The sequence below is a fragment of the Kwoniella shivajii genome, chromosome 3, assembly GCF_035658355.1.
Source record: "Kwoniella shivajii chromosome 3, complete sequence".
Taxonomy (NCBI): domain Eukaryota; kingdom Fungi; phylum Basidiomycota; class Tremellomycetes; order Tremellales; family Cryptococcaceae; genus Kwoniella; species Kwoniella shivajii.
In genome coordinates this window covers 1,398,504-1,417,014 of record NC_085910.1, presented here as the reverse complement: position 1 = coordinate 1,417,014, position 18,511 = coordinate 1,398,504, and the positions used below count along the sequence as shown (strand labels likewise).

Sequence of the window (18,511 nt, the reverse complement as noted above, 5' to 3'; positions counted from 1 at the left end):
AGAAGCTGGTCTTGGGGCTGAAGCGTCGACGGAAGCCTCTTTAAGCGGGACTGTCACAAGCTCTGCAAGCGAGATCTGAGACGCTCGTGTGTTTAGGAGCGTCCAAAGCAGAGTTAATGGTGTGACTGCAGCTTTGATGATGCACGAAGTCCATCGTCGTTTGCACATTCCAATTCCCATGCTAGTACAGCGTTGAAAAGGAATGGGCTGAGTTACTGAAAAGATGAAAAGGACTTGTCGTGACTGGCTGGACATCGGTCACATCCGGTTAATTTTGTGGTGCGCCAAAAGTTTAAAGTTAAGCGCATGAAACCACAAATTGACTTTTCATGAGTTCATTCCCCCCATAGGCATGGTTTAAGCGCAATACTCTGAACCTCAATCGGAGCTTGATAGTATAGGTTCCAAATCATTTGCATACATTCTCATATCCCAGCTTGACTGCTCTAAATTACTCCCAATTGCATTGCACAAACTTGCTATACTTTATACCTTATTACGCTTTACACATCCTGTCATCTCCCAGAGACGTTTAAACGACCACGACGAATATCATAATACGTATATGAAATGACCAGTAGTAACGACGATTCCAGATCATTCAAATCTCTACCACGTAATTTATCAGCTATAATATTTGGGAATACCCTTACGGAAAACTCAGCATCGGCTTCAGGTTCATCATCGACCAGAATGGGTATTAACGAGAATACACCTCTTCTCTCTGACGGAAACGGTAATGGGAATAACCAACCTATGAGTAGTTGGACTACGGGTGAATTAGATGAGAATGATGTTGACCATGATGGTGAAGAAGGAGGATTGATAAAAGATGATAGGAAACCGAAGAGGAAAACAAGCACTACAATCGCATATGCGAACAAAATAAAACAAAGATCAAAGTATTACGTGCCAATAACAGATTGGTTACCGAATTATTCTTGGTCATTGTGAGTCTAGGCTAATCCATCATGATTATCATAACCTCTCAGATAACTTACTGATTCCCTTTAGATTCTCTGGAGATCTGGTTTCGGGTCTTTCAGTGGCATGTCTGCTAATACCGCAGGTCAGTATCTTATATCTGTCAAATCATCCAGCTGTGCTGATCATTTCGACGTTAATAGTCCATGTCCTACGCCAGCGGTTTGGCAGGCTTGAGTCCCTTAGCAGGTCTGTGGTCTACAGCAGTTCCTGCCTTGGCATACGGAGCTCTTGGAACGTGCCGGTGAGCTTATGCAATCCTCCTTTTCTTGATGGCTCATATGTCGTACCTAATCCGAATTCTGCACGACTATAGACAGCTATCCATAGGTCCAGAAGCATCCTTATCGTTGTTGATGGGTCAAATGATCCAAGACGCTGTCTTTGGAGATCCTCATCGCAAGCCCAAACATCCAGAACTAAATGCTGCTGCCTTATCCGTCATGGCAACTTTTCAGGCAAGCTTTGTTGCACAAGGATAGTCGCTGCGTAACTTACTTTACCTTCTTACCCTTCAGATCGGTCTCATCACCAGTATCTTAGGTCTACTCCGTCTCGGATTTCTGGATGTGGTGCTATCGAGAGCTTTACTACATGGCTTCATATCTGCCGTCGGTATCGTGAGTCTATCCTCCCAACCCCATCTGGCGATATGTAAACCTGCCACTGACCGGATTGAACACAGATCATCTTCATAGCCCAGTTGATACCAATGCTAGGAATGGATCTTATCCTGGCTCATCCCGAAAATGCAGAAGACGCCCCCAGTCTTCCATTACAAAAATTAATGTTCACTCTTCGCCATCTCGATCATGTGAATAAACCAACTATGATCCTCTCCTTCACTTCACTGGCATTTCTGATCGTTGCTCGAGTCGTCAAACAGAAAGTCGTGCAAAGACCAGGTGGAACATGGGTTAAATATATACCAGAAATCTTAGTACTTTGCGTTACGTCGACTGTGCTTTCAGGTGTACTTAATTGGGATGAGAAAGGTATAGATATCTTAGGACAGATCAAAGGTGAGGCTGCTGTACCTTTTGGTTGGCCATTGAATGCGAGATCGTTGAAATATTTCAATTATACTGTATGTGAATTTACCTTGAAGATCAATTGCACTGAGGAAACTGATCTCGGTGAATTTTAGCTGCCCACTGCTTTCGTATCTGCCGTCATCGGTGTGGTAGACTCGATAGTGGCAGCGAGAGAGAATGCTATGAAGTATGGATATGCAGTTAGCCCAAATCGAGAATTGGTAGCTCTTGGTAAGCTTTCCTTTATAGCCCACTCACAGTAATATTCAAGCTGACCAGATTCTGATTCTTAGGCGCCGCAAATCTCACATCTTCTTTCTTGACTGCCACTGGATGCATCCCAATATTCGGATCTATCACTCGTGAGTTCGAGTCTCACAATGACTTGCTGCAATTTCGGTACTAAAACTGGATATCTGCGTCTCTAGGATCAAGACTGAATGGTCAAACCGGCGGTAGAACTCAAATGTCAAGTATGATTTCGAGTGCGACCATGATTATGGCTATTTACTTTTTATTACCTTACCTATACTATCTTCCTAAGGTGAGTTAGCCGTGTAGTCTTTATTGGCTATAAATGCTGAACGTTCGAACGTAGGCAACTCTGGCCGTTATCATCACCCTTGTTGTATATAGCAGTGAGTTTTGTCACGTCGACCCGTAACTTCCAATATTCCCGAATCGTACTAGGTCGTTGACAGCGTGTATACATAGTCCTGGCCGAAGCACCTCATGAGATCAAATACTTTTACAAGATGCGAGCTTGGACCGATTTCATGCAAATGACAGGAACTTTCCTCTTGACCTTATTCTTCTCTATGGAGGTGAGCACCACGATCATACACGTTCTTTTCAAAGTGCTGATTGAACCATCAATGATTCGAATGATAGATCGGTCTCGTAGCTTCAGTTGTCCTTTCATTGATTCTTGTAGTTCAAAAATCATCTCAACCAAGAATTCAAATCATAGGTAGATTACCACGATCTGATCAATGGGCTCCAGTGGATGAAGATGAAAATGCTCAAGAGGAGATTCCTGGTGTTCTCGTAGTGAGAATCAGAGAGAGCTTAAGTTTCGCAAATACTGGTCAATTGAAAGAACGGTTGAGAAGAGTAAGTCTTCCTCTCCCATCTTCTTGATTTTGATAAGCCACGAGTGAAAATCTGTTGTGTGTTCCCGTGGAGTGGTATTCATTGATTATGATGATATGACACAAACAGCTTGAATTGTATGGACATGGTAAAGCGCATCCAAGTGATGAACCAAGAAGAGAATCTGCCAAAGCTCTGATCATGCATATGGGTGAAGTACAAGAGATTGATGCCTCGTGAGTGATCCTCGTCGAAGCTTTCTCTCAATATGCATATCATGCAATAGAGTTCTGCTGACCCTTTTCGGTATCGTGCGTAGAGCCATTCAGATCCTTTTCGAACTCACTAGGGCTTATCATGAACGTGGCGTCGGAGTTCATTTCGCTTCAATAAAGCCTACCCAAATTGATAAATTCAAAATTGTAGGAATGACCCGACTTGTAAGTATAAACCACCGATAAAATTCCAATTACGGTATCATAAGATAATAATGGCGACTTTAAACATTCCAATAGCTTGGTCCAACACATTTCCATAACAACTTGCAGGACGCAATGAGAGAGATCGAATCTTTGGGTTATGGTACAAGTATATTCTCCAGATTCTCGCAGTGATAAAGTTTAAAAATCAAAAAGTCGAGGTATACAAAGATCAGTAGAGAAGGAGTCTGATCATTGTGTATCTAAAAAGGTATCAGATGCCATCCTGTTTTAGCTCACTATTACATTACGATAAATATATAGATCACTAGGTGTAGAAATATACATAATTTAGAATTAGATGTATTCGGTACGAGAGCGACTCTCACAAACTTGTATCTCGTGATTCGAAAAAGAGCGTTGCAGTCGTTCCTCCTTTCCCTTTCTCTAGTAAGTACTCAGGTAACCAAGAGGAGCAAAATCATGGAAATTCCAACAACAAGTCATATATATCATATTCATCATTTTTACTGTAACCTATTGTATACGATTGAAAACGCCAAAAAAACCAATTACAATTATTTCAATATCGTCTCCACATATCAAAATGATTCATCGCCATTGCAAATCGCCAAAAGAAAAGAGACTTAGAGATACCCAATGACCTCTGTATCATTTATAATTTGTCATTTGATATCCGAAGAGTATTTCGTCCAGTCTATCGTATCTAAACCCTCAAACCTGGTTTGCCATTTTTCTTAGCTCCATTCATGACCGCATGGAGAATTGCCCTCCTTCTTCTCTCTTCAATTCCATTATCGCGTTGTTCAACTTCCTGTCTTGATCCATCTTGTCCGACTTGCTCTTTTGTTGGCGGTAGTTCATTCTCATTGATAGAAGGGAAATCTTCCTCTTCATTCGGGATCCGACTGTGCATGGGATCGTCTAAAGATTTTTCTTGTTCGACACCATCACTGCCATCCTCTTCTTCCCTTTGGACGGATTGGGCAGACACTGTCTTCCTAGCTGTCTGCATGGTTTTGGAAGTTGTAGGTCCTTTCGTCTGAGATACGGCTGATGATCCCTGTTCAGGTTCCGAATCAGATTTAGGCTGGATTTGAGGTTCCGTCGTCTTTCTAGCTGCACGGAGTATTCCAGAAAAGCTTGATTGATGAGATGCTTTCTTATGAGTCACTCTTTTCTGTCTAGGATTCTTCTTGGGTCTACCTCTTCTTTCCGCTCTCAATGGATCCTCTACAAATCGGAGCTGTCGTTTAGGTTTAGCTTGCGTTTCTGAAGGTAAGAGATCAGAGGGGGATTCTAGATCGTCTGCAACATCCTCAATTGCATATGATTTCCGGGTTCTTCCTCTTCTTTCAAGTCTTGACGGATTATTCGGTAATTGTACTTGGTTTTCAGGTAAGGTAGCTGACATGACCGGTGAATTCATCGGTTGTTCATTCTGCGCATGAACTGTGTGTATGTCATCGATGGTGGACGGACCATCCAGTGGAGGACCGTCAGACTGACGTATGATAATTGCGCCTGAAAATTCCTTGCTTGTACCTGCAGGCAGTTTACGTGGCCTTCCTCTTCTGCTCTTCGTGGGCAAACTAATTTCCACATCACGTCGAAGAGACTGTTCTTGAGTGTTTTGCCTCGAGTCCGCGCCATCCTCTGCCACCTGGGTACTCTTACGTTTACTTGCTTGTTTAGCGGTAATTGATCGATCCATGTTTGTGGATGTAGTGATCGATTTAGGAGCAGAATTGAAAGTGGGGATATCGGGAACGTCAGGAAAATCGTCATCGTCATCTATATGAGAGGAATCCCCGTCGCGTGCTCGATATTGGTTGCTGGCCGTGGTGGCCGCATCGTCTTGTTGAATGGGAAGAGCGAGATCAAGCTGTTGCAATGGTCATCAGCTGACAATATCCCCGTAAGATTCGAAGTGACGCAATACGTACAACAAGTGGTGCTGGAAAATCGTCGTCAAGTGACACGTCTTCTACAGGAGCTTGATCGGCATTTTCAGCTTCAGGTTGATCTTGACGTATTTCTTCGTTTTCTGGTTCGGATGAATACTCGTCATCCTCGCCTTCATCCGCTCCATCTTGTTCATCTATTTGATCTCTTGCATTCTCTTGCCCCTCGTCAGCATCCTCATGTTCCTCCTCATCTTGTCTGTGGTTATCTTGACTCTTCCATTCCTCCCATTCCAATTCCCATTCTTCCCTTTCTCTGGTTCCTCTCGCGGCCCAAGCTCTTACTCTTCCCTCCACTTCCCTACCTTCATTCTGTCTTCTTTTGACGGTCGTTCTAAGTTTATCCTTCATATGTTGCGGATTATACCATTTTAACGCGTCGCCTTCTCTGCCATATTCACCATATAAAGCCCAAACTACTCTTAATGGATATTCTTCATCTAGCGGTACCTTCTGCACAGTGCGATATAATAACAGTTCTTCCTCTTTTGTCCATCTACGATTTCCCGTTAATCTACAATACTTCGAAGAAGAGGAGGCTATTCTACCGTGTAGCTTTGATTGGCGAGTTGGTTTCTCATCTAACGGAGCTACAAATAGCTCATCTGATTCTAACGGTGATCCGTCGGCGTCGTGTAAGAAGGGATCATCTTCGTCATTGTGGAAAGGGATATTGACATCCCTTTGTCTTCGATATGTTTCGTGTAATCTTTCTACAAAGTCGTGAAGTCCTAATATGTCTTGAATAGGTTCAGGCTTGACACTGATATCCCGAGACTCTGTTCCAGGGAATGAGTCGGAACGTAAAAACAGTTGTCGGTCTTCCATATCTTCTTCTTCATTAGGAACAACGAACGAATGAGCTTCAAAGCTCTTTTTAGGTCTTGAGGAGATATATTGACCTTGAGAAGAGAGTGGAGCAGGTTCCGTATCAGCGTCATGTTCGGATCGCAGATCATCCAGATCAGCATCTTGTAGTTCGGGAAAGTCTTCATCTCCATGATTGCCGTCAGTATTACGTAGGGACGGATGTTGGCCAACCGCGAATTGTGATTCTGCAGGGATCAAGTCTTCATACGCGTTGTCTTTGTCTAGCTGCTCACTGTCCTGACGAGCTGAACCTCGCGCAGCTGCTGGTGGATCGATACCTCGAAGTTGAGAAGGCGAAGGTAGGATGTCGACCATATCTCCATCAGACAAAGGCGGCGTGGTAGCATTTTCGACGCGCTCTTCTTCTTCTGATCCATCAATGGAAGTAGCAAGTTCTGCAGCAGGTTCATCTTGCTGAAGAATTGATTGTCGCGGTAACAGCGATAGCCGTTCTGCCCTGATTGGCGGAGGCGATGGTTGTGTATCTATTTCGACTAGCCTAGAAACGACTGAAGCAGGTACAGGAGGAGATGTTTGTGTCTGTATAGGTGGAGTAGCGAATCGAAGGTGTTCTGAATCCTTGCTCTTCGGTCCTTGATCGACTTGACTTGCAAGAGATTTGCGGTGAGAGCGTGTAGATCCATCCATTGACTGACTTTCCCACTCAAGCTGGACGGCGTCTTCCTGCCTCTTTGTCCAATCGAACTTTGGCACGGGTTTAGAGTTTCCTGCCAATGCTTCACCGATTGGGGAATATGCAGAAGATTGATGCGGGACGAAATCATTCACAGTCCAATCATCTTCGTTCTCTGAAATATCGTTGAGTATCGGTATCGAAGCGGACTCTTCCATTGTTGCTGGGACTTTGTTCCAGGTGGGACTTCGAGGGTGTTGAGTTTGTACATGTTCATCCTCAGCTTCCATCTCGGCAGCTGCTAAGGCCAAGAGGTCCATATCGATCGGGTCATCGGCACCTAAAAACTGTACATCGCCATCTGCCTCTTCGTCTTCGACTATATTTTCGTCCGCGCGTTCATCTTCATCAACTTCTTCGTTTGCTTCCAGTATATCATCATCTTGCGACCAATCAGCCGATTGCGTGACATCTTGTTCTTCGTCGGATGACGAACTCTCTGTGATCCTCAATTGGGCGGATGGAAATCCGGACAGTGATCCCACGAGTAACGATTTTCGCCCAGGCGTAAGCTTTGATCAAGCTGGCATATCAGTTCCTGTGTCTGCGCGGTATACTACCAGGATGACAAAACGCTCACCAAGGCATTTATAGGACTAGCCAAGACCTCGTGTTGGATATAAGCTGTCATTTCGATCCTGAATTTATCGTAAGGATACTTCCATATCAAGTCCTGTTGACTATGCTGTGATAGCTGCGGAATTTGTTCAGCTCGAAGTCTTCACATAAACGAAGGAAAGGCTCACTTCGTCTAACCTCCTCTTTGCTAAAACTAGCCACCGTTCTTCTACCCCTTCTTTCTCCTCGTTGTCATCTAGACTATCGAAATCTTCTGATAGACTCCATTGACCGAATCTACCTACTGCTGACGGTGAGAACAGCTCTGCAAGAAAAGTCCGAGGTGGTTCCGGCAAATAAGAACTGTCCGCAGATAAATCATCAACGTGAGGCCGTTGATATATAAGAGCGACCTGTCAATGACATCAGCTTTTAGGTTACCTCTGAAGGAGGGCTGGCGCACCTGAGTAGCAAAATCAAGCCATAACCTAAGCGCGATTTCGCTGGTCCTTTTTTCTTGAGGTACGACTACAAGCCAAAACTTTTTCCAGGCAATCAAAAGTAACATATTTCTCCTGCCGACTTTCTTCAAGAGTTCTTCGTCAGGCTGAGCGTCTCTTCCCTTGATCCTCCTACTACTTCTGCGAGGACCATCATCGTCCAAGTCCAAAGAATTGAACGTGCCACCAGCTTCATCAGGTCTGGAGATAGTCCATACGAATGTGGACAGATTCGATAAACTGATTGCTCGTGCGAGTGATTGTGCGTGGAGTGTAGCTCGGACCTGCGAATGAAGGGACTCAAGAATATCCGTCAAAGATGGGAACGGAGGTGCATATGGTGGGAAGATATATGAATTTCGTATTCCTAGAAACTTTATCAGCTTTGTTATTTGGGGGATCAATGGGGAGGATCAAGGACATACCATTTAAACCATTCCAAGCTGTTCTGACTTCGTCATCAACCAGACTTTTCCTTCTTGACCTAATCTCACTTCCTAATACAGCTTTGACGAGCGTGACAAGACAATCTCCAGCTACATCTGCCAAGATCTCTACTCTATCATTTATGTTCATACCCAAGACATGTTCGCCTGTCAATGATTTCCTAACCACCACTTTGTTTTTATGCTTGAATGTTGTTGTTGGCGGTGTGAGTCTGATGGACTGATGTGATCCTCCTGACGTTCTCCGCCTATGTCTAGAGGTATTTGCATGAGGAGTGCTGAATGTGCGATCTTGTGGCTGAAAAGAGACTGATCTTCTCGCTCGAGAAGGACGACTTCTAGACGCCAAACCTGGTGAATCCAAATGATCCTCTTCATCTATCACAACATTGAAATTGGTTTTGTTGGAAGGATTATATGGGAATCGTGATGGACCAGCTATAGCTGAAGCCCTCGTTGGAGGCATCTCGAGTTCTGTCAATGTTAATCAAAGTAACGATAATATAATAGCCAAGACGGATGTCATATAAGGATTGTACATGATATACAGAGTTACATTTCATCTGATTTTGTTTACTCCATTTTCTGTGCTCCCAGATGATCAACATTCTAAAAAAGTGATGACGCAACGAATTGACAATATTTAGCCACGTGGATCGGATCTGACGTGGCGAATTTATATATATATTGGGGGGTTTGTTTCCACTTTTTCATCGCGTCTCATCTCTGTCGCAGCAAAGAAAAAGAAGAAAGCAATATATTATAACCCCCTTGAACATAGCTTGGTTCTGTTCTCTGTCAACCCCATACAAGGAGAGTAATACGACATGGCTGAGGTGAAACCTACTATCAACGATGGCGAGTCAGTGCAGACTGTGCGAACGTGAGCATCTTGTGTTTGAATGACAAGCACGAGCAGAGCTGATCTCCCCATTCATTGGCAGCACGAATTACCCAGCTATAGCCAATGCACCTCTTCCCGCTGAAGGTTCAGCTTCGTTCTCGAACTATCAACTCGCGTTCGTCCTTCTCGCTGGACCATGGCTCGTGACGAAGCTCCTTCCATTCAGGACAGGATGGTATTTCTATTGGTTCCTTTTCATCTTATTAGGCGTTCCAATCGCTATTGGTTATTGGACATTCAAATCCAAGTTCGGTTCAAGACTTAACGAAAAAATTCAGTTCCCAGGTAAACCTCTCAGCAACTATATCACTTTGAAAGATGCCAGTCTTCAAAAATACAATGAAGTGAAGAAAATCCCAATGCAGATTTTCCACGATGCTTATTTTGCTGGAAAAGCAGATTTCAATGGTGATGTATTAGAAATCATGGAATACAGACATGATTGGGCTTCTTTCGAATTCACTCCTGCTGTGAGCTTTATCCTTTTGACGTACACAAAATAAGAGTCACTATGGCTGATCAAATGTATCGTACCTCACAGCTGTTCAAATACGTTTTATTCAACTTGATTCCTGATGTGATCATTCATTCTCAAACTCAAGATGAAGAACAGGTTCGTGATCATTACGATCGAGGAGATGATTTCTATTCATGGTTCTTGGGTCCAAGGATGATTTACACTTCAGGTGTTATATCTGATATTAATCGAATGGAAACTTTGGAAGAATTACAAGATAATAAGTTAAAGATGGTTTGCGAAAAATTGGATTTGAAGGAAACCGACAGAATGTTGGATATCGGTTGTGGTTGGGGTACATTGGCTACTTTTGCTGGTAAAAACTATGGTGCTGATGTAACTGGTGGTGAGTTGATCTTCTTTCTGTGACGTGTAGAGTCATAAGACTGAACATCCGACTTGTTGATGTCAGTCACATTGGCCAAAAAACAAACTGCATTCGGTAATGAAAGATTACGTGAAAACGGAGTATCTGAATCTAAAGGGCGCATCTTATGCATGGATTATAGAGATATCCCACATCCTCAAGGTTATTTCAACAAGATATCATGTCTTGAAATGGCAGAACATGTCGGTATCAAAAGATATGGTACTTTCTTGAAAGAAGTTTATGATTTATTAGATGATGATGGATTGTTGGTTTTCCAAGTTGCTGGTATTAGAACTTGTTGGCAATTCGAAGATCTGAACTGGGGCTTATTGTGAGTTGTCGTTTTTGATGAGGTGGAAAGGTCTATTGCTGATTATCTGATCATCTAACAATGCTTTTCTTCCACTTTCCACCTGTCAATCCACCCGTGATACTACCTGGAATATGCTCTCTCTTGACATTATCTAACTCCCCGACCCACCCACCGCAGCATGAACAAATACGTCTTCCCAGGAGCGGACGCCTCACTTCCTTTAGGATGGGTGATCAAACAACTTGAATCGGCGAATTTCGAAATCAAATCAGTCGACGTATTGGGTGTTCACTACTCTGCTACTATCCACAGATGGTATTTGAACTGGGTCAGCAACAAAGATAAAGTCGTTGCCAAATACGGCGAAAGATGGTATAGGATTTGGGTTTATTTCTTAGCTTATTCCACTATGTGAGTTGATCATTTACCTATATGCTAATAATGGTTATGTGAAGTTGTTGACAATTGCTGATCGATGTTTGACTGGGTGATTGCTGGGTTGTGAAAATACAGTATCTCTCGGTAAGTTACGTGCTCATACGCATGTAGTAGGTTGTGATAGCTAATCGCTTTGTTCCCTAATATAGACAAGGTTCAGCATCAGTATTCCAAATTACAGCTCATAAGAACCTAAACGCTTTCCACAGAGTGAGTGTTATTTGTTCCGATGACTTTTTCATTGCAGCAGATAGTTCACAGCTGACTTTGTCATGTGTCTGTTTGCAGGTCGAAGGAATCCCTTCTCATGGAGCTATCCAAACTCACGTATCTAAGAAAGCTGAATCCGTCATTTCTCATCAAGAAATGTGGGCGGACCAAACTCTTCATTAGTAAAGTTCACACTTAGCAGTAGATGTCTAATGCTAGATACGAAGGAAGGGCAGATGTTGATGTCGGTTGGGAAGGTAATTTGAGATGAGTCAAGTGCAAGAAACCAGAAGAGGGGGAAGGAGAAAGGTATGACGATTGGGATTGGGTAGTCAACACGTTGTTTGGTCATGTTGGGTGGATTCACAACAAGAAAAATAGATATCTCATAGACATATCGCATCGAAAGGAGAAAACGAATAAATGAATGACTTATTAAAATGAGACAATGAATTGGAAGTCAATCAGCACCGCATGAACGTTGATGTAGTACTTCATTATAACTCTTGTTCAGAATCGAAAGAATCTCAAATTGATCAAATAGTTTAGATTGGTAAGAAGTAAGAGTTGTTTCTCTTAACAACCATAATCAGCACTCAAATGCTATATCGATACACGTATGCTCCGCACAATATTGTGATCCTAAACACATACACAAGCTTCGAGAAGAGCACGATACATTTTATTCATGCACTATATATCAAAGTATAATGGGGAAAATATAAAAACCTGATAAACATAGAAAAACGGAAAAGGAAATCATTAAATTCTATTCAGCTTTTTGTTCCAGAGAGAAAAACCAGTTTTCCCCGAGGTGAACGATGTAATACTTTTGTCGCCCTTTGCATTGATTTCCAATCACTTGCTATAGTGTTTAACGAATATCCTTCAAGGTAGGACATTCAAAACAGAGATACATAATTAAGATATGAATCTCCCTTTTCAATGATGATGATGGTAATCCACCGTCCGGATTTAGAATTGGGCAGAAACTAATTCCTCTGCACTTGCAATTACTTCCTCGACGTTCATGGTTTGGGTACCATATTTCAAACCTAATAAATCACCAACTTCGTCACATGCTCGCAAGATTAAATCGATATCGTTTTTGGTGTGTGAAGCTGATAAACAGAATCTGACTCTAGAGGTAATCAATGGAGTTGCTCTGTAACGATAAACATAGAGCTCGAGTCAGCAGATGATCGCTTGGATAATGATTGATGACAGATGAGTAGCACTTACGGGTAGGCGACGACGACGACCACGATAGGGGTCCTATCTGGACCTAATCTATCTAACATCAATTGAGAAAACCAAGGCATTTTACCTGGGTTGTAGATCAACAAAGGGATGATAGGTGAATCTCGATGACCATAAACGATGAAACCTAATTTTCTCAAACCGCTTGACAAGTATCTTGAATTGAATGCTAATCGTCTTAACCTTTCTCTACCTTCAGTTCCGTTCAAGAGGTTCAATGGTAGTTTCATCCAAGAAGGTAGGATGTATGTAGGTGCAGGTCCATATACAGTTGGTCTAGATTTCGTCGACGTGATTGATAATGAATCTGATCTATCATCTTCCGTTGGTGGTGTAGCTAAAGGTGGTGCAACTCCCATGATCGAACCCATTGACGCTATGATTTGGGTTAAGATAGGTGGTGAAACGCTCTCAGCATAACAAGTAGCGTGTGAACGAAGTCTTAGTCTGTCTATTAATGCTTTTGATCCTGCAATGTATCCACCTGCTGCACCGAATGATTTCGTAAATGTTCCCATTAATATGTCAACTTCTCGAGGATCAACGCCAAAGTAGTCGCATACTCCTCGTCCATTAGGACCCAAAGCACCGATGGAGTGAGCTTCATCGACGTAGAGGTAGAACTGGAAAAGAAACGTCAGCTCATCCGACATGATTTGGAAGCAGTCAACCAATTACTCACCTTGTATCGCTTTTTGAGTTCAAGTAGAACAGGTAAATTGACCAAACTACCTTCCATAGAGTATAGACCTTCTACAATAACCAAGATCTTTTTCCATGGTCTGTGAGTTCTAGGTTGACCTTGAGAGATCACTTCTCTCAACAGTTTTTCTAAAGCGTCGACATCGTTATGCTTGAAAGACCTCAAGCTTGCACCAGACAATCTGACACCAAATCGAATGGAGGAATGATTGAACTCGTCAGAAATAACTAAACAACCTTTTCCTACTATGGCAGGAATGGTAGTTGAGTTTGTTGCGAATCCCATCGAAACTACCATTGCTGATTCTTGACCTATGAATTTCGCTACTAGGTTTTCAGTTTGTAGATGTAAGTCAAGTGTTGAAGCATCATGTCTTGGTCCTGCGCCTGAAACTCCATACTTTCTAAGAGAAGCTTCAACAGCATCTGCACATCCACCGGTGGAAGAAGCGAATCCGAGGTAATTGTAAGAAGAAACGTTTAATGCTCGCGTGGTGGTCCCTGTCAAGTTGAAAGTTTTGTTCTCGTTTGTGGAAGCTCGATCATAGCATACGATCGTTCGTCCAGGTACACCAGTGGTAGGTCGGGCGAAACAGTCTTCCAATCTTTGTTTCAGTCGTCGAGTATAGAATGAATCGAAATCAGAGTTGAGTGCGGCGTATCCCTGACCACAGCAAGATAGCAACGTTAGTTATTCGGTTCTCGATGTACATATTGGTATTTTCGACTTACATTTTGAGGCATCAAGTGAGCGTAATCAGCAGGCTTGAATCTTTTACCAAAGAAATCCCTCATATGTCCAATGACGATTAACAGGATATAACTAGGAGACGGGGATTAGCGTGTTAGTATCACTGAGACAATAGTGCGCGTGACATACCTGATATAAGTGGTCAAGAGTGTGAAATAAGGTGGATGAGGTTCTTCACTTGGGTGAATTGGTTCATCGGGGTTCCACTATGGTGTGAATCGAACCTAATCAGCATTGATCGCTTTTCCTTATGAAATCGAAACTGAACTCACTTGACTTGTCCATCTCCAGTTTGGGTTGTTACAATGACCAAATTCAGAATGCTTGATTGTACTTTTAGTGCTAACAAAAGGTTTCTCGAGATAATTCCTGTAAACTTCTGCTATATCTTCATTTGAGGTGAATGTACTACTTGTTCCACTGACTATGGACGACGCGTAAGAAGAGATTGTTGATTGATCAGATAAGACTGTATCTTCATCTGACGAGTTATCCTGATTGATCGATGGGATAGTTTTGATGGAATTGGAAGAATGATGAGGTCGTGTGAGAACATTCAATAATGAAGATCGAGCCGTGACCGATGATTCTTTATGGTTAGCAGATGATGAAGGTGAAGATGATCTGAAGGATATAGCGGGATACAGAGGTTTGGAAGGTGGCGAAGAAGATAAGGATGATGGGGGTGTGGACGCTCCTGATGCACCTCTTTTAGCTGGTCGAGGCATGTTGCGCTATTTCTATTTTTGAGTTTCTCTATTTGTCTGAATAATACGAGGGAGTCAATCGAGTAGGTGCGTGCGGACGCTGTGCTCGTCTTCTTCGTAGGCGACTATGTCGAATTATCAGTTCGAGAGCAGTAGGATGCGGTGACAACGACAAGAGTGAGGACGATGATGATGACGACAATGGCTGGTATTAATGTTGTTGTTGATGTTGAAAAGAGTGAAATGATATTATGATGATTGTCGATTACTTTATTTTCAACCCAAAAAGTCTCACCCAAAGAAAAGGCAGGGGAACTACGTCTTTCCTATATCTCGTTATTATGGTATTTTCCTTTGTTTATTATTTTACGGGAATCCCCCTTCACTTATAATTATTCCCCTTGCTTTCGATATTTTCCTCGTTGAAGTTCTTTCGACTTGCAATGTTCCCGTCGAATGGTGACCTACACGATGAGGGGGAGATGCTTAAGATCTTATTGCTTGTTGATGAAGTGGGTGACTGATAATACTTTGAACGAGTACAGTGAGAAAGTGCACCTCTAATCATTCTCGGCCGCCATCATACAAATAAATACCCCCCTCGATTTCTCAAAAAAAATAACAAAAACAAAAAGCCACGGCCATCGGTCAAAATTCAAATTCAGCTTCGGCATAACAACCCTTTCTAATGGTTATTACAAATCGAGAAAAGAGGAAAACCATTACAAATCATAGAGATTGAATGAATTGCCCAATATGGTTAGAGTGAACGTTCAGTTTGGGCGGTGTGTGGGAAAATAAACATTCCAGGGTTAACCCCCCATCCATCCTCTCTTTCCTTCTTTCGTACGCGTTATTTACACCATTAATGACACAGGTGGCATTTCTCATCTTGTACAGCAGCTCGTTCATCTCCGCGGTTACCGTTGTGGGACAGGAATGAGATACGATGGGAGGAAAAATACGCTGCATTACAAGTGAGGAGAACATCCAATGTCCTATAAATATCGGCTGTGCTGTTATTCAACGCATTCCCTTTACGGCTTATCCATATATCTGCCAATCATACTTGACTTTCTCTCCCCAATATCCTTCTGGACAACGATTCACTTCCCCTCCTCCGATAGCGAATACATGCTTTTCCGACGAGTAAGGTGACCAAGTTTGAGACGGAAGTGGAATGGAAGGAACAGAGACCTCTCGTTTGAACGGCCAAAACCATGAGAACCAACCTCTGGACAAGTCTGGACAATCCCCTATACTGTTGATAGGTGATGGATCTAAATTTGTAATAAATGATATCCAGTATGAGAGAACGTCATCTTCCTACGAAACGGATCATACGACCTTAGCTGGATATCATTAATTCATCTACCAATTACTCCGAAACTCACCAACGATGATACGTCCGAAGAAGGATCAGGCGCGTTTCCGAAAGTCGCAAATATATCATCCTGCATGTATGAATAATGCTTAGTACAAGGTTGTTTCGCACCTGTAGTACTGACCAACGCAGCTCACCTCGTGACAAACTCTTCCTCTCTGACGACAATAACCATCATCCACTTGATTGTCAGGATAAGTTACTCCCTTTGTCCATTCCCCTACCCATACTTTACCTCCGTTCAGATACCATTGTCCTGCTACATCCCGATTTGGGCATCTCCAGATACCGTCCGTTGCGGCATTTTCGTATGTTACTCTAAACTCATCACCGCCTTCACCGTATCCACCTCCTGTGTCGGACAAAAAATATTCAGATGACGAAGATAGTTGAGCGGCTCTAGTAGATCCTACAGTCATTGATAATGTGGCGAAATAAGTTTCGTTCGACATTGGGATTGGTTCAGTAAACAGCCTCTGTAATGCTGATCCAGCTTCGTTTGATACTGTCGTTATCAGTAATGGAATATCACATATTTCGAGTTGTGATGGTGCAGTGAACAGAGCGATAGTGGGATCAGAAGGTAACGTAGGATTACCGTGTGTTGGTCGAATAGCTAAATATTCGCTGGGATGTTAATGGTGGACTCACTCGACCAGTCCTTATCGCTCATGACAAGACTCACGCATTCCTAGTGGCAAACCCTGAATTGTTAAGGGAGCCGCTTGAGTGAGCATATTCTGAGCAGCAATTATTGATGCCCATGATATATCTTGAAGACATTTCAAGTCGGTGCATGATTTCATTGGTTCCAGGTTATAGAAAGCTTCTCGGACTTTTGATGTAGTATAATTGGAAGCGAAACCGTAGCTCTATCGTTATCGATTGTCAGGCTACGGAAACATTGAATGACATCAAGTGAGAGGAAAGTAAGGTTCACCATAGGATCTGATTGGAGTATCGCAGCTCTAAATAATCCTTTAGCACTGGGTACTCCTAGTAAAGCTGTCCGATAACGGTAAGTGACATCTCGTTCCTTCCGTGCTATTGAAAGACTAGTCACTCACCCCTGATCAGCCCAGCTCCGCTGCTTTGACCACCAATGGTCACTTTGTCTTTATCGCCTCCCACGAAACCGATCCCTTTCTGAAGCCCTTTCAAAGCCAGTATGACATCCCGAACACCTAAGTTCGGATCGGACGATGATGTGCTTGAGGACGGAGGTAAGAAACCTAATACACCAAGTCTATATAGCAGAATATATTTTAGGGACATCTACATACCGAACGAGATCGAGAAACACTTGAGGACTTACCGATATTGTAAGACTACCACTATAATATCACCTCTGACGGCCATGTTTGATCCATCTAATCCTGGTGCGGATGCTGATCCAGCCATAAACGATCCACCGTGAAGCCTGTCATCGCCCTCGTCAGCTCGTACCCTCCGACGGTGGTCCTGGGCAGGACTATGAGTACGGTTCAAGACGATAGCTTACCACACAAAGACAGGAAGTTTTGAAGCCACAGTCGGGGATTGAGGGATGTACAAAGTCGCATAAAGGCAATCTTCATCTTGTGCATTACCAGAAACGTACGTGCCCGTATCTTGAGGACATGAAGGAGGCAAATCTGTAGATGATTGGTTCCTACGAAAAACACATCGCGCAACAACGCCTAATCAGCTTCGACTCATATATGAGACAGTGTGATTGTTTAGGAGGAATGAGGGTCATGTGGGAAGCTGTTGATATACCCCATATCCCAAGTATAAGAACTGTCACTCCATCTGTCCGATTTCCCATATCTGACAGTATATCTACATGCTCCTTCGGGTGTATAGAACCCCTTAGCTACTATCCCCAAACCAGTAAGGGAGCAGCTACATAATGGTGTGATACGTTTGGCTGATAAATTCTGGATATTAACGAACAAGATGAGTGAGATTATTATGAAGGACATCAAGAAAACGAGGCCGGTGTGGACGAAGAATCGTGGATGAGGATGACGAATTGGAGGTCTGCGTTCAGAAAGCGTATCTACTGATCTGAGAAAACTGTGATCGGAGTTGCTCTGCTGATGTAGTCTTAGTTTGAGCTGGTTTATCCATTTGAGCAGATATCGTTCATTTTCGATCGGTCCAAAATATCCTTCATCGTATCTGGGATATGCGTATTGATCTTCAAACACTTGGAATGTACTTTGAATCCCCCTTTGCCCTTGTATTTGTTGCGTTCCTGGTAGAGCGCCGTCGAGTAAAGGCGTGTTTCCTCTTGCAGTTTTGTATCGCATGATCAATGAGAAGCGGAGCTGAGATGTATTTGGTGTTTCATCATTGAAAGGTCTTTCGCGCTAAATAGCTTAGGTAAGT

At 42.9% G+C, this 18,511-nt stretch overlaps 5 protein-coding genes across 5 annotated transcripts; 2 read left to right on the top strand and 3 right to left on the bottom strand.

Moving 5' to 3' along the window:
- Window positions 1–570: 570 nt before the first annotated feature.
- Window positions 571–3,724, top strand: IL334_002719 (uncharacterized protein; the record flags this gene model as incomplete). Its single annotated transcript, XM_062934459.1, has 15 exons — window positions 571–950; window positions 1,015–1,069; window positions 1,128–1,228; window positions 1,301–1,442; window positions 1,503–1,604; window positions 1,670–2,071; window positions 2,132–2,249; window positions 2,312–2,380; window positions 2,447–2,562; window positions 2,617–2,656; window positions 2,733–2,842; window positions 2,910–3,131; window positions 3,240–3,346; window positions 3,430–3,550; window positions 3,626–3,724. 15 exons carry the CDS (start codon window positions 571–573, stop codon window positions 3,722–3,724), a joined length of 2,184 nt encoding a protein of 727 aa, XP_062790510.1.
- A 532-nt stretch (window positions 3,725–4,256) lies between these two features.
- On the bottom strand, window positions 4,257–9,048 carry IL334_002718 (uncharacterized protein; the record flags this gene model as incomplete). The annotated part of the gene is made up of 6 exons (XM_062934458.1): window positions 4,257–5,435; window positions 5,497–7,590; window positions 7,659–7,772; window positions 7,825–8,049; window positions 8,100–8,503; window positions 8,562–9,048. The coding sequence occupies 6 exons, from the start codon at window positions 9,046–9,048 to the stop codon at window positions 4,257–4,259; spliced, it is 4,503 nt and encodes a 1,500-aa protein (XP_062790509.1).
- Window positions 9,049–9,409: 361 nt separating this feature from the next.
- Window positions 9,410–11,517, top strand: IL334_002717 (uncharacterized protein; the record flags this gene model as incomplete). The annotated part of the gene is made up of 7 exons (XM_062934457.1): window positions 9,410–9,465; window positions 9,527–9,956; window positions 10,028–10,349; window positions 10,416–10,704; window positions 10,864–11,097; window positions 11,274–11,334; window positions 11,413–11,517. The coding sequence occupies 7 exons, from the start codon at window positions 9,410–9,412 to the stop codon at window positions 11,515–11,517; spliced, it is 1,497 nt and encodes a 498-aa protein (XP_062790508.1).
- A 792-nt stretch (window positions 11,518–12,309) lies between these two features.
- Window positions 12,310–14,775, bottom strand: IL334_002716 (uncharacterized protein; the record flags this gene model as incomplete). The annotated part of the gene is made up of 6 exons (XM_062934456.1): window positions 12,310–12,499; window positions 12,577–13,217; window positions 13,277–13,960; window positions 14,029–14,119; window positions 14,177–14,253; window positions 14,320–14,775. 6 exons carry the CDS (start codon window positions 14,773–14,775, stop codon window positions 12,310–12,312), a joined length of 2,139 nt encoding a protein of 712 aa, XP_062790507.1.
- A 1,023-nt stretch (window positions 14,776–15,798) lies between these two features.
- Window positions 15,799–18,432, bottom strand: IL334_002715 (uncharacterized protein; the record flags this gene model as incomplete). The annotated part of the gene is made up of 9 exons (XM_062934455.1): window positions 15,799–16,080; window positions 16,149–16,208; window positions 16,276–16,754; window positions 16,824–17,010; window positions 17,079–17,143; window positions 17,206–17,384; window positions 17,454–17,558; window positions 17,640–17,789; window positions 17,897–18,432. 9 exons carry the CDS (start codon window positions 18,430–18,432, stop codon window positions 15,799–15,801), a joined length of 2,043 nt encoding a protein of 680 aa, XP_062790506.1.
- Window positions 18,433–18,511: the final 79 nt, after the last annotated feature.